This window comes from Aulonocara sp. 'chitande type north' Nkhata Bay, linkage group LG8 (genome assembly GCF_057382095.1).
Source record: "Aulonocara sp. 'chitande type north' Nkhata Bay isolate Kocher_YH1m ecotype deep benthic linkage group LG8, A_spYH_male_GT1.1, whole genome shotgun sequence".
NCBI classification, from domain to species: domain Eukaryota; kingdom Metazoa; phylum Chordata; class Actinopteri; order Cichliformes; family Cichlidae; genus Aulonocara; species Aulonocara sp. 'chitande type north' Nkhata Bay.
Window position 1 is genome coordinate 9,083,347 of NC_141351.1, and position 15,575 is coordinate 9,098,921.

The 15,575-nt window shown below is 42.5% G+C and overlaps 1 protein-coding gene and 1 pseudogene across 2 annotated transcripts; both read left to right on the forward strand.

The window, feature by feature from the left end:
- The first annotated feature begins 331 nt into the window (after nt 1–331).
- LOC147323120 (XK-related protein 8-like) lies at nt 332–4,249 on the forward strand (annotated as a pseudogene). The gene is made up of 3 exons (XR_015130703.1): nt 332–956; nt 1,939–2,126; nt 2,211–4,249. The product of XR_015130703.1 is annotated as an XK-related protein 8-like (transcript).
- Nucleotides 4,250–4,624: 375 nt separating this feature from the next.
- LOC147323121 (XK-related protein 8-like) lies at nt 4,625–9,246 on the forward strand. The gene is made up of 3 exons (XM_086303301.1): nt 4,625–5,059; nt 5,442–5,632; nt 7,306–9,246. Exons 1-3 carry the CDS (start codon nt 4,752–4,754, stop codon nt 8,028–8,030), a joined length of 1,224 nt encoding a protein of 407 aa, XP_086159427.1. The 5' UTR covers nt 4,625–4,751; the 3' UTR covers nt 8,031–9,246.
- The last annotated feature ends 6,329 nt before the right edge of the window (nt 9,247–15,575 follow it).

The window sequence follows — 15,575 nt, forward strand, 5'->3', positions numbered from 1 at the left end:
ACTGGTATTTTTGTTTACTTAGCTTCGTCGAGCAATTGAAACCTACGGGCTATTACTAACCTTCCACTAGTAATTTCAGTGCATTTAGTTCTGTTCTTACCTCTTCTGCCTTGGGCCCTTTCGAGTAAAAGGTTCACAATGCAGGTCTTAATGCTCAATTCCGATTTTTTGATCAAATCCGATTTTTTTGTCTGCTCGTTCACACTACAAATAAAATGCGACAGCAAACGCGCTCTAGTGTGAACGCTCAAAGCGCCCCGCATGCGCAAAAGAAGATGTCACACACAACGCGCTCTGTTTAGACCCAGAGCAACAGTATTGTTTGACTGATGGCCCTTAAAACCTGCATGAGCCGCGGTGGGCGTGGCCAACAATCACACAAACACACCCGTTCTTCTCTTTGGAAGTATTTTTTAGTTTTTAAACGTAATTTATTTGTCTTGGGGCGTAACATTAATTTACTGGAGCTCAAAATGTCAAACCCTCTGCAACTTCTCTTCATCGTGGTGAAGAAGACTGTGGAGCCACTTTGGGAGGAAAATAACGGTACACGACGTTAGCTGAAGGTTAGCTTCTCAGAAACAGGTAGCTCGAGTGGACAGCTAGCTGCTGAGAGAGGGAGGCTCAGCCATGGAGCCCGGAACTTTTTCAAAGTACTCCTGGACCGACTTCGTCTTCTCCGTGATCGGAGTGTGCACTTTTCTCGTAGACTGGGGCTCCGATGTTTGGGTGGCCACTGAGTTTTACTGCCGAGGAGACTTCTTCTGGTTCGGAGTCCTGGTTGGCCTCATGGTCCTGTCGTCCGTCGTGGTCCAGATGTTCAGTTGGTTCTGGTTCAAGTACGACCGAGAGCTGCCGGGCTTCAGCGCACAGACTGGGGCGAAAAGCGTGCTCTTCGGGGACAGAGTGAAGTTGTCTTGCCTGCTGCATGTTCTACAACTGGGCTTCCTCTTTAGGTAAACCCGCAGGTGCTTTAACGCAGAGTTCCCAACTCTCAGCTGTCACCGTAAGGAGAAGACTAAATGGCAGGATTTTATGGAAGTGTGGCAAGGTTAAAGCAGTTTTATTTTAGCTTTAACACTAGGTTTTTCATGTTTGAACAGCAACAGTGCACAGTCCATAAATTTAAAACTGAAATAAATTTTTAATTTGATAAACATCGGGGTAATGCAGCTGCTTGATTGTTCGGATGCGCGTCTTCTCCTTTTGAGTTTAAGACTCGTATTAAAACATATTTATTTGCTGAAGCCTCTGGCACTTTTTGAAAGGTTGGCTCTATTTTTCTGTTTTCTCTAATTCTCTATTTTTTTTTAATGTTTGATTTTATTTTCTGTTTATGCTATTTTATATGTACAGCACTTTGTGAACCCCGGTTTATTTTAAAGTGCTTTATGAATAAAGGTGTTATGGTATAGTAGTACCTGTTTTGTACATTTTAAAGTTTGGCACTGATAAATAAACTCAGGGTGCTAATAATTTAAAACAGTAAAACATCCCGGGTTTTAGCTTTAGGAACTAAGTAAATGTAAAACACATCTGTTAAATGTTAGTAAGGTCATTTCATGTAATCACTCCGAATTCATCACTGAATCTGTTTCTCAATAAGTGTTTCAACAGCAGCTAAGGCCTCTGCCTGTTTGTTGTGAAAGTTTCCTTAGCATAGCTTTTTCACTTTCTTTATTTTCTAATCAAAAATGAAACCATATTTTTTCTTTAAAACACCTCAAGCCATGTACAAATGTCAGTGTCAGGTGTGGTAAGTTGTAAATCCAGTAAGTCTGAGCACAACTGACTGCATAAAAATGAATTAATGAGGTATGAAAAGCTCAGTCACACTGTTTTTGACCTCTCCTAATGAATCACACCCGATTATTTCCATGAGTTTGGTTTGTTCATTGCTGTGTCATTTTCTCACGCTGCTCTCCCATCCGCACTCAGACACATCTCCGCCATACGTCAGGGCTTTAGAGTCTGGTGGAGGAAAGAGGAAGGGTCAGAGTATGCTGTTTACCTGACACATGACCTGAGCATGCTCCGTCTTATCGAGACCTTCTGTGAGAGCGCACCTCAGCTCACCCTGATGATCCACGTCATACTTCGCACCAACAAGGCCAGGACAGTTCAGTGTGAGTTCTCTCTCTGTGAACAGCAAGCAAACATCACAGTTGTGCACTTGTTCACTTCCTCTTGGTTTGACTTCTGTTTTTCAGTTGTAAGTATTGCTGCTTCAACCACCTCCATAGCCTGGATGGTAGTGGATTACCACCGCTGCCTGCGTGCCTTCCTCATAGACAAAGCCAAGCAGGGATGGGGGTCCTCCTTAATCTATTTCCTGTGGAATCTGCTGCTAAGCAGAAGTGTCCTTTAGAGACTTTTCCATCCAGGACAGCACCCCGTCCTCTACACTTGTCAACAAACGCATGGCCTGCCACGCCACTAATTTTTACACAGATCAAAGAGTCCTCCGAAACCCTCACGGCACAAACGGTGCCGAGCCCCCTCATCTGTGATGTTTGGCTTTTTACTGAATGAAGCATCTGTTTCTGTTTCTCAGATTTGTGCTGCAGTTTTTTTCTGCAGGCTTAGTGCACTAAAATAGTTTTCCAATGTGCACTAAAACTCTGAAGTTTTCCCAGCCAAAGTGCACTTAAGAACATAAATGATTGACAAATTAAGATCAGACATTAGCTGGTCTCCAACTTGTAGCTTCATAGTCCAATGTGCACATAGGACAATATCCCCTCTGCAAATGCGAATATTCCCACTAGTGCAAACATGTCTGAAGTGAACCATTCCCTTCTGTGGCTTCAAAGTACAGATTCTAAAATCGTACATGAAACAAGAAACTTGCAATAATAAACTTGTATTTACACTAAGTGTACTTTTACGTTCAAGCATAAACATACAGACAGTGTTTATATTGTAATAAAGGGGATTTCTGGATACATTTTTAACTGAAGTGTCAAATGAAATACCTGATGAGCACTCAGCTCAGTCCAGTGTTTACACAAAGATGCTCCCACAGTGGCTTCTTACAACCACAAATACTGTACTGTAACTATACAAACACTAGTCAGCCACAACATTAACACCACTTGCCTAATTATGTGTACATCCTCTCATGCTGTCAAAGCCTCTCAGACCTGCTGGGTTACCAACACAGGAGCTGTGAGAGCGTTTGATGGTTGGTAGGTTTATGGGTGTTCTCAGCAAATACAAAATCTGCTAAAGGTTTTAGTGTTGTGGCTAATGTATAAATTACGTTTGAAAAAAAATTGCATACAGGTTTAATTTTTCATTCTGTTTGAAGCAGGAATCGTTTGATAAGCTCAACCAAATCTGTTTGTGTGCTTTTTAATTGTGTTTTATTACTCCAGCCTGTTAGTAGCCTAAAGATTACTGTAAAGTGTGAGCAGAAAGACAGTTTTTCTATATAGGTGTTATAGTTCAGTTCACTTTAGGATTTCTAGAAATAGATTTAGAATAGAATTGTATTTATTCAGTATGTAATTATAAAAACTAAGCTATAAATGGTTTAATAAAGAGACTTGGTTAAAGAGTAAAATAAAAACAGCAATCTTACATTTGTACATTGTTTCTAGTGGGTTTTCTTTTTTACTAAAAGTGTGGGAGATCTGGATTTTCCCTCTAAATTGGAATTTGTTTTTGAAACACTGCAAAACTTGTTTCTGAGGTTTTAAATTACCTTTGTTATCGTGTGTGTGTTTTATTTTATCTTGTTAGAGTTGCTGCTGGAACCTTTTTGAATGTAAATTTCACTGTAAGTTCGTTCGTTCATAGTTTCTTTTCAAAAGCTGGTCAAGTGTTTTAAATCCACTAGCTTGGTTTCTACTTTTTTCTTTTGTGTTGTAAAGCGAGTTCAGCTAACCTGCTGATTTGTCACAGACACGAATGTTTTAGATATTTCTCTGCATTTAGCTGCCAAATCTAGTGTTATTGTCGCTCATCCATCCACTATCTGTTTAGCTTGTTCAAATATGTCATGTGCCAAGATACTTTTACTTTAGTATACATGCAGAGCTGAAAGCACATCCTTCTCTCAGCTTTTTCAGTAAACCTGCCTCCACATCATCATTTACATCATTTACTATATGTTGAAACTCTGTTCTGTAAAAGAGTTGATAGTGTTTGGAGCCACTTTTTGGCATGCTGTCAGCTGGTATGAAAAGTTAAGGGGATTACTTCCTGTTAAACATTTACCTCATCTGTCCCGTGCAATTATTAAAGTAGTACCTAAGTTAAGTCACTTCTTTTTGTTTTTGTGTCTTTCTGCAAACCCAGATTACGAGCATCCGCACATCTTTTTACTGTAAGTCATTGGCTTACAGTAAAAAGATCTGGGCTTCCCCTTTAGGTAAACCAGCGGGTGCATTAATGCAGGGCTCCCACCTCACAGCTGTCAACCTGTGCCAGGTAAGGAGAAGACTAAAGGGCAGGAGTTCTGGATGATGCTTAAAATATCCAGAAAGGAATTTCAGTTTCAGTCTTTCTGACAGTCATCCAAAGACGATGTTTACTGTTAGCGGGATATTCGCCAGCAGGAGGTGTGTATGTGTGTGAATTAACACAATGTGCCTTTAAGATAAGTTTCAGGACACGGGCTGGTTGGTAGGAGGGGTTTTGAAACTCTCAAATCTTGAGCTTACTTTTGTTATCTGTCTATATAAGTTGTCTTTCAGCTCATGCATCACATGCAGCTGTGTTAGAGGCACGCAGAGAGACGGGTGAACATGTCAGGCACTCAGGCTAACTTTAAATACTCCTGCTGGGACTTCCTCTTCACTTGTGTGGGCCTGCCGCTGTACCTGGTTGACATAGGGCTGGATATATGGACCGCTGTGTCCTTCTATAAGGAAAAGGCCTACGTGTGCCTTGCTGTTCTGCTGTTTCTGCTCCTGGTCTCGTCACTGCTCACTCAGGCTTACAGCTGGCTTTGGTATAGCTATGACAAGTTCAGGATGAAGACAAAGGTCGAGGGCTGGCCTACCAAGAGGCTGCTCAAACTGTTGCATGTTTTCCAGCTGGGCATCTACTTCAGGTAGTATTAAATTAATAAAGCGTGTTTAAAGTGCCTGTAGTGCAAGAACTCCATCAGGTTTGTGCATTAAACCACAAGAGTACAGATTTCATCATCTGTAGTGCTGTGGTTCTGTCAGTTTCATTTTATCTTATTTTTGAACTATTATGTGAAAATCAGCATTTATAACTTCCCGAATTCCCGAGTCATGCTTTAATTTTCTCTGTTTCACAAGATAAGCTACATTTTGTTTTCTTTCCTTCACTGTGTGTCGGGCAAACTGATTTCATTTGCTCACTTGCTTCCATAACAAGAATGCTTTCAGGAAAATTCAACTAGGCGTGTTTGACATTTGGATTTGCTTTACCTGGTTGTGACTCATTTATTATATTTTGGCTCTCAGGCACGCAGGAGTCCTGGAAAAGGCTGTAGAAAGCTTCCGCACAAAGCTCCCTGACCCTGAGGGTGTAGCTGTGTTTCTGAGCCAAGATCTGAGCATGTTGCGAATCGTAGAGACGTTTTCAGAGAGCGCCCCGCAGCTCACACTCATGCTCACCATCATTCTGCAGCAGGGCCATCTGGATCCTGTTACAGGTACAGTTTATTACTCGAGTTAAAGTCATGTATGTTTTGGGCAGAAATAGTGACACTGTAAAATAAATTCTTAATGAAAAACTAAATGGGGAGGCTCATTGCTACTTTAAAGTAAGTTTAAAGTCTTCAGATTATCAAAGATCAGCTCACCCATATTCACTTCAACTAAGCCGAAAGTATTTTTATGCTAGCAGTGTACTTAGACATAGAGTATGCACTTTTTGTACACAGTACAAATACAATATGCACAATACAAAAGTATTCAGCCACAGATCTTTGATCTCAGTGCCACCGTGTACAAAATAATTAAGGTAGCTAGCCACGCTGTCAAAAACATTTTTAAAAGAATGCTTTGTTCTAAAGAGCTCACTCAATTCAAGTGTGGTGCTGTAATATCAAGCCATAGTTCAGTAACCATTCAGTTTGTGAAATGTCTCCCCTCCCAGATATTCCTTTATCATCTGTAAGTGAAATTACTCCAACCTCAGTGTTTAGGAACCTCAGCAACCTGGACAGGAAGTGGCAGACCACATAAAGTTACACAACAGGGTCACCACGCGCTGAAACATTTTCCGGCGCTCGGCTAAAAGATTCAAAAACAAAGCCATGTTTATTGTACTTACATGTTTTTGTTTAAAGTATTATTCCTGATTAATTTCTGCCACATGCACAAAAATCTGATAAGAGTGAGAGACCAAAAACATGTATTTGGCCTAGAACGATTAGCCTAATCCAAACAAATACAGACACATGTTCTTCTGTGCCACAGTTTTAATAAAAAACTTTTTAAAAAAAGTAATGTAATTTGTGTCCTTTGTAACTCCAGCTACCGATCACATGCATATCAAAAAATTTCTTGTGCAGGAAAATCCCTAACCATTAAAAGGAACAATGCTTGAAGAGGAACCCAAGACAGGTCATTGCCTTCCACATGACCCTCACAGAATCAGCTGATTTCCTTGTATAAGAACTCTGGCATATTTGTTGAAATCATGCAAAACTTTACCTTCACACTACAAATGCTTTGTGAGTTACAGGCTGGTGAAGTACACGGGAGTGGTTTTAAAGGTGATGTTGTTGATCTTCGATAACTCTTAAATACAGGCGATATCCACGTGAATTATTCAGCGCTGAAAAACATGTTTGAGCTCAAATCAATTTTACACCCACTTCAAATGTTACAAATTGAAAACAGATTTTTTAAAATAACCACTAATCTAATGGCATAAACCAGTGTTTCAATCACAAACCTGGACCAATTTAATATCGGTGATGCTTGGGATGCATGGGATCCTTGTTCTTCTTCCTGATCATTCAGTTGGGAAAACTTAACAAAGTGCTTTTCAGGTTATTTTTATGTGAGTGATGGGGCCTGATCCAAACAGTTCTACCATATCAAAGGTCTGATTTTTATCTGCATTTTGAAGCCAACATTTTCAAATGTGTTTTTTCAGACCTAAAATTTTCATATGTGACTCTGTTGAAAACTGAGGCCTATGCTAGACTTTTGCACTTTTGCACAACCTGAACCTAAAATTTCTCTAAATATACCAAAGTTATGATACATTAAAAGTTGTTGATCTGGGACCAGGTTTGCTTGTCGTTATGTGGAGTGGCACACTTCACAACATTTCGCTTTGCTTGTTCTGACGCTGCCTCTCGTTCTCCCTCAGTTCTAAAAGCCGTCGGCTCAGCCTCAGCTATCGCCTTCACTGTGACGGCCTACCATCGCTCGCTGCGCTCCTTCCTGCCTGCCAAAGAAAACCAGAAGATAACCTCATCAGTCATCTACTTCATCTGGAACCTGGTTCTCATCTCTTCTCGTCTCACTGCTCTCGCTCTTTTCACCTCCGTGCTGCCCTGCTTCATCTTTGCCCACTTCATCTGCTCTTGGTTGGTTTTATTCTTCTTCGCTTGGCGATCCAAGACGGACTTCATGGAAAGTCCTTGTGGAGAATGGCTTTATCGAGCCACTGTTGGCATCATTTGGTATTTCGACTGGTTTAATGTGGCCGAGGGGAAGACGCGGTACAGGACTGTGCTCTATCACGGGTATATACTGACTGATATTTGCATCCTCTGTGCTGTGTGGTGCTGGAAGATGAGCACAGATCCTCCTGATTTTGTGATAGAGCCCATGCACGCTTTAATCACAGGTGCCTGTGTTATTGCAGTTTACGTCCTCGGTCTAATACTTAAAATTATTTATTATAAAGTCTTCCATCCAAACCCTGACAAAGATGAGCTTAAAGGGGCCAGCACAAAGCAGCAACCTGAAGGTGAAGTGGGACTTTGTATGTTTGCAGCCGCAGCAAACGTGGCAGCTCATCATCCGCCCGCCCCATCAGCACACTGCAATAAAAGAATGAGGAAGCTGGCCGAGAACTTTTACTCCTGATGTGCACTTGATATCCATGGGACGACTGGAAAGAGACCGAGTCATGTAGAATGTTTTATTTGAGATCACTTGGCTGTGTTTTCTAGGACTCTGACCTTTTGTCTGTTTTTGCCACAGATATAATGTCTCAAGGCATTACTCATCTTAATGTGGAGATGAATTTGAATATGCACTTTCTGCTGTGCATTAAATCATTTCACTGTGTGTCAAAACATTTCAACATATCAGTCGTAAATTAAAGGGTAAACGAGGTGGAAAATGAGAGGCTTTAATTATCAAATCTGTAATAAATAATTGTTGTTTACATGTGAAGAGATCCTTTTTCAAAGGCTCTTTCACTGGATCATCTTTTCTAAAGAATGTAACAGGTTAAAATTATTGTCAGCAGTGACTGAGTCTGCCATCCCTCCTCCCAGACAAGAAGGTTTCTACGAATGTCAACGTAATCAGTCTCACTGTGCTTAGCACTGGATTAAGTTGCTTCTACCATAAACTGAGGAGGCGTGTCAACAAAAAAACAGACATTTATAGCAATTTTTCCTCTTCACACAGTTAGCTGGTAGATGGCAGGCGTCTGACTGTGGGGTAACCTGCTGTATATGTCTTGTTGCCACATCAACATGTGGACATGCAATGAAAATATTCCTTACCCATGTGAGTAAAGGGGCTCTGTAGCTTCATGATTAGTGTGCGTTTGTTCCGGTTTTTCTTACTTCACTTTGATTTGTGCACGGCTGCAGGTGAGGCTGACACAGCGGAGCTCAATGAGCTCATCACACCTCCACTGCATATGACGTGTCGGGACCTGAGGTTGTGTTGTTGTGTGTGTGTGTGTGTGTGTGTAGCCGGCAGCTGAAAAGCTCTGGCCGAGAGTTCCTGGACATCCAAGCCAAATGTTTATCACTTGAAGAATCAGACTCCTTTTGAACATTATGTTGATGCTAAGTATGTATGTAAATATGGTGTCTGTATATATACAGCAGAACTGCTGCTGATGTGTCAAGATGATAAGCGAGCATCCGGCAGTGACAGGAAGTACCTGCTGGGAAGACGAAGACAATGTTCTTTTTAAACTGTGTTAAAAGTTATTGTGGTTTTGATCTGACCTATGTATGAAATGGATCTGACGTTGAGGGGGCGTCATTAAATTTAAGCCCTGATGGTATAAAATATATGTTTATGCTTTGATTAAGTCGAAGATCATCAATTGCTGTCTGCGTACGCAGTGATCTTCCCACGCGTGCATTAAATCATTGTTTGACTTCACCCGGCCGGATCAGTGTGGTTATTCTTCGATTTACCTCTTGTACCCTTCCTCAATATTGAACCCTTAACAATGGCCTATATTTGTGACTGTGTTTCTTTTGTAGTTTATTCCTATATGAATATTAAAACTTGACTCAAAGTATTAAAAATGTATTTACATTGCTTTACAGAAAAAGGGAAAAATCATAGGACTGTGGGGGAAAGAGTGATTACCTCAGTTAAATAACTAGTGTTGACTATATTAGGTTCAGCTTTAAGGACCTCTGCATGTCTCCAAATGGCTTTGAATGTCTTTGAAATGAGAATATTACAAATAGAAAAAAAGAAAAGTGGACATCTGAACATTTCCACTAAACTTTACATTTGTGAAAACGACATTGGTTGTATTTATGAGGTTTCTACACAACACTTAAGCTTTAAATAATGTGCATTAAGTTTTTGTTGTCGTTATTGTTTTGAACCACTCGAATGCAAATCTAAACTCTGACATGAATGTTTTCTCCTTTTTTACAAAAGATGTTAGTTGTGAGTTCAGCTCACATGTTGATTAATCGAAGAAATGAATATTTTAGACATCAAATCTCTGTTTGTTGAAAACTTTTTCATCTCTTCAGTGTAATTACTAAAGTATTAAATCACTTCTTTTTCTTCTATGATGTTTTGTTCTGATTCAAGATGGCGCCGAGTATGGCAGCCTTGTCGCGAGCTCCCCCAAGCAACAGCTTTTTTCTGTGTTTAATTTTACTTTTCCTTCATTTTTTCGCGAGTAGCACATGTCTCCTTGTGTACGACCGACAAACCTTACTGGACATAAAAGACGGTCTTTCTTATAACTTTCCGGAGTTCAAGTTTTGCAACACGGACGCTCCGTTTGCAGACCCCCCATTCATCTCACCTGAGACGCCTTTGTTCTCTGGCCCTGGAGGCCGCAAACGCCGACGCAGAGGGAGAAGATCTGGCGTTCTGGTTCGACTGAGACGGCGCACAAACAGACCACCGTTACCCAGTTTATTACTGGCTAATGTGCAGTCTCTGGAGAACAAGCTGTGCGAGCTTCGGGCACGGATCTCATTCCAGCGAGAGATGCGGGACTGCTGCGTGATCTGCCTCACAGAAACCTGGCTATCGGACAAGGTACCGGACTCCGCAATACAACTACCGGGGTTCTCCGTGCATCGCGCGGACAGGTCACAGGATCTTACTGGGAAAAGCAGAGGCGGTGGTGTATGTTTCATGATCAACAACAGCTGGTGTGATTATGCGAACGTGCACCCGGTCAAATCCTTCTGCTCACCGGACCTAGAGTACCTGATGATTAAGTGCTGGCCATTCTGGCTACCGAGGGAATTTACAGCAGTGATTATTACGGCTGTTTACATTCCCCCACAAGCCGACACTGACCGTGCACTCAGGGAACTGTACAGCGCGATCAGCAGCGAGGAAACCGCACACCCAGAGGCGGCGTTTATCACAGCCGGAGACTTTAATAAGGGAAACCTGAAGAAAGTCTCACCCAAACTCCACCAACACATCCACTTTAACACTCGTGGAGATCGGCTACTCGACCACTGCTACACCTCTTTCCGGGATGCGTACAAAGCCCTCCCCCGCGCCCCATTCGGCCAATCAGATCACTGCTCCATCCTGCTCCTGCCCGCCTACAGGCAGAAGCTGAAACAGGAAGCTCCAATCCGGAGGGCGGTGCACTGTTGGACGGACCAATCGGAGTCTGCGGTGCGGGACTGTTTTGATCACGCGGACTGGGAAATGTTTCACGTGGCTGCTAGGGACATTGATGAATACACAGACTCAGTCTGCGGATTTATCAGGAAATGCGTGGAAGATGTCGTCCCATCCAGAACAGTTAAATCCTTCCCAAATCAAAAACCCTGGATTAACGGAGATGTTCGCGCGGCACTGGCGGCACGGAACACCGCTTTTGCCTCCGCGAACACATCGGACTACAAACACGCACATTACCAACTCCGGAAGACGATCAAAGCAGCCAAACGTGAGTACAGGGACAGGGTGGAGCAACAGTTTGACAACCCTCGGAGTATGTGGCAGGGACTAAACACGATCACAGACTTTAGAGGGAAAACCAGCACACCGCAGACCACGGCCTCTCTGTGTGAGGATCTAAACGTATTCTACGCTAGATTCGACACAGCGAACACCATGAGACCGGACAGTGTGCGCACCGCGGATGACGTCAGTGCGCACACTGTCTGAGGAGGATGTGTGGAAGTGCTTCAGGAAGGTGAACGCACGCAAAGCTACTGGTCCGGACGGGATTCCCGGCCGCGTCCTCAAGTCATGCGCGGCTCAGCTGGCTGGAGTGTTCACGCACATCTTCAACCTTTCCCTCTCTCTGTCTGTAGTCCCAGCCTGCTTCAAAATGGCCACCATCGTCCCTGTACCCAAATCCTCCACCATCTCCTCATTGAACGACTGGCGACCTGTAGCCCTGACCCCCATCGTAAGCAAATGCTTCGAGAAGCTGGTCAGGGACTTCATCTGCTCTGCACTACCCGACTCTCACAGGACCCTCTACAGTTCGCATACCGCCACAACAGGTCCACTGATGATGCCATAGCCCTGACACTACACACTGCCCTGTCACACCTGGAGAAGAGAGACACGTATGTGAGAATGCTGTTTGTAGATTACAGCTCAGCATTCAATACCATCGTTCCCTCGAAGCTGGACAGGAAACTGCAGGATCTAGGACTGAGCAGCTCCCTCTGCAGCTGGATCCTTAGCTTCCTGTCTGACAGACGCCAAGTGGTCAGATTGGGCAGCATCACCTCATCCCCCATCACACTGAACACTGGTGCTCCACAGGGGTGTGTACTGAGCCCTCTCCTATACTCACTCTACACCTACGACTGCACAGCCACTAACAGCTCCAACATCATTGTGAAGTTTGCGGACGACACTACAGTGGTGGGTCTTATCACCAATGGTGATGAGACGGCTTACAGGGAGGAGGTCAGCGCCCTGACCCACTGGTGTCAAGACAACCATCTCACCCTCAACGTCGCAAAGACAAAGGAGTTGATAGTAGAGATGGCACGATACCACTTTTTTATGTCCGATACCGATACCGATATCATAAATTTGGATATCTGCCGATACCGATATGAATCCGATATAGTGTTTTTTAATCAACAAAACTGTTTTTTAAAATATCTTGCTGCATTTTGCAAGTCTGCAAGTTCATACTCAAGTTTAAAACAACAACTACACTAAAGCTATTCTGTTATACCTGTATACAAAAAAAATATTTCATAGTTCAGCAATACTGATCAATCTAATAAACTTAAACCTACACCATCCTCACTATTCTGGTATTTTAAAGAGTACTTAGCGTAAATATTAAGCAACCTAACTAATAGGGTTCCAACTCCCAGCAACAACAAAAATAAATAAATAAAAAATAGGGAACCACCCCTCACGCTCCACCTCATGATGCTTAATCGGCGTAATCAACCTTAATTTGATGCAGTGTGAAAAAAAATGCACAGAAATCAATTATTTTTCAAGAAATATTAAATAGATTCAACATCTTTCTTCAACAAAATTGCAGACTGCACAGATGGTACCTTCCCAAAGGAAAAAGTACTATAGCTTACTAGGGTATATATATTAGACTTAATAGTCACTATATACAGTAATTGACTTCTATTCATTTTACATCAAATTAAAACTTTGGGTGTCAGATAATTATTTATTAAAAGCTCGACATTTTAAATGAGAATAAGAAAGAAAAGTATGTCTTTGTGCCCCCTTTTCCCTGTTAATGCCCTATCGGCCCCCCTGGCTAAACTTTGCTAGATCCGCCCCTGCACAGTTACCAGCGTCAGCTACGTAGAAAAAGATCCTGGTGTAGAAAGTAATATTAAATAAATTCTAACAACAGCTTATCAAGCTTAAACGTGCTGCTGTTGTTCAGCCGCTGGTTTCCTCTTTCTGGTGCAAAGTGGGCCAAAAACAAACAAGAGACACGGACTCGCGACAGAAAAGCCGATCAGCTGATCGTTAAGCAGTTTCACGATTGAAGTAGCAGCCGGAGAACGAGAGGCAGTCGCTTGTTAAGCTTAACGCAGGAATGCTTTACAAACATTCAGAGATGGACTTACACACTTGCTTTACTTCTCTCGGGATAACTTTGTCGGAGATGAAATGCCAGGTTGCTAGCGAAGCTCCAAATGCTATCCAGACCACCGACAGGTCCCGCATGCCACAGCCGCTCTATCACGTGATGCATACTGCTCCGACTGCTAACGTTCTGAGGTGAGTTGCGGCGTGTTGCAAGTTTTGCGAGGTGCTTTCGTGATATTTAATGGATCGGATTACATTTTTTATTTTTCTCCGATATCCGATCCAGTAATTTAGGTCAGTATCGGACCGATACCGATACGTAATATCGGATCGGTCCATCTCTAGTTGATAGTGGACTTCCGGAGGTGCAGAGAAGTACACACCCCCATCACCATCAGCGGCGCTGCTGTGGAGAGAGTGAGCAGCTTCTGGTTCCTTGGTGTACACCTGGCTGAGGATCTTACGTGGTCAGTACACACAAACAAAACAGTGAAGAAGGCGCAGCAGCGCCTCTTCTTTCTCAGGAGACTGAAAAGATTCGGCATGAGCCCCCGCATCCTCAGGACCTTCTATCACTGTGCCATTGAGAGCATCCTCACTGGATGCATCACCACCTGGTATGGCAACAGCACCGCCTACAACCGCAAAGCTCTCCAGCGAGTAGTGCGGTGCTCTGAACGGATAATTGGAGGTGAGCTTCCCTCCCTCCAAGACATCTACAGGAAGCGGTGCCTGAGGAAAGCGGGGAGGATCATCAAGGACTCCAGTCACCCCAGCCATAAACTGTTCAGACTACTTCCATCAGGAAGGAGGTTCTGCAGCATCCAGTCCCGTACCAGCAGACTGAGAGACAGCTTCTTCCACCAGGCCATCAGACTGCTGAACACTTCATAGACACCTCAGCTTCACTACTGGAACTTTAACATTATGCACTCCATACTGTACAGTAATGCCACTGTTTTGCACATGTCTCACTCTGTATATTTTATTTTATTTATTTTATATATTTTATTTATTGTTTACTCTATTTAATTTGTAAAATATGTGTACACACACACACACACGTAGAAAAATATTTAGTATACACATCCAGAAATGCATATACTATTATATATTGTACATATATTTATTAGTTTCAGATGTAGCCATTCTTGTATTTTGCTTGTTTACATTATTGTATTTTGCACAACTCTGTTGCTTGTGAAGCTCGCACACAAGAATTTCACTCACATGTGCTGTACCAATGTACCTGCACATGTGATGTGACAATAAAAGTGATTTGATTTGATTTGATTTGTGTCTTTATTTCCACATAAACTGATGAAGCAGTAGTGATGGACTGCCTGACAGATGAGGTCAGCAGGAGTCTCTGTGAACTGTGATGTTTGTTGATGACACTGTGATATGTAGTGAGAGTAGGGAGCAGGTGAGGTGGAGGTGTGCTCTGGAGAGAAGATACAGCTTCTCTCCAACTGTGAAAACTTTGACATGAAGTCAGAGGTTCAGGACCAAACCACAGTAACTCCAGCAGCTGAGTCTGCTGCAATAAACCATCTATAGATTACATCATCGGTTTCACGTCTCCTTGTTGTAAAATATGCCTGTGTGTAGACTCATTTAAGAACTGGGAAAATGTTGATGCATGAGTCAAGTCTCAGTCTCCTGACTTACAATAACAAAAGTTTTCTTTCATTTGTTGTAACTGAATTTATTTGCTTCTTCTTGTGTGTGACAAAAATGCTGTTTTCCAGAGAAGCTGGTTATGTTTCATAATCGTTTGGCTCTCAGTCACAGAGGATTCATGGAAAACAAGAGAAACACACAGAGCTTCTACACAAAGTCAGTAAGAGTGTGTCCAGATTCCTGAACCATGATGTCCGCATGTTATGAATGTTCGTGGCAGTGCTCCATGGCTTATGTCATGTGCATGCTCACCATTTTTCCTTCAGCTGGATCCTGTGACAAGAGTTTATTACTCAAGCTAGGTCATGCAGATTTAGGCAAAAATTACGAGTGACCACACGTGATGAAATCTTGGATGCAGTACTACTACGACTCTAATAATAATAATCATTATAATAATTTGGGTTTAGAGCCCTCATAAATATAAATACTGAAGTACAGGAGATGACCATGTGAATTTATACTCCGTCAGTATCAGAACAGAGCAACCAG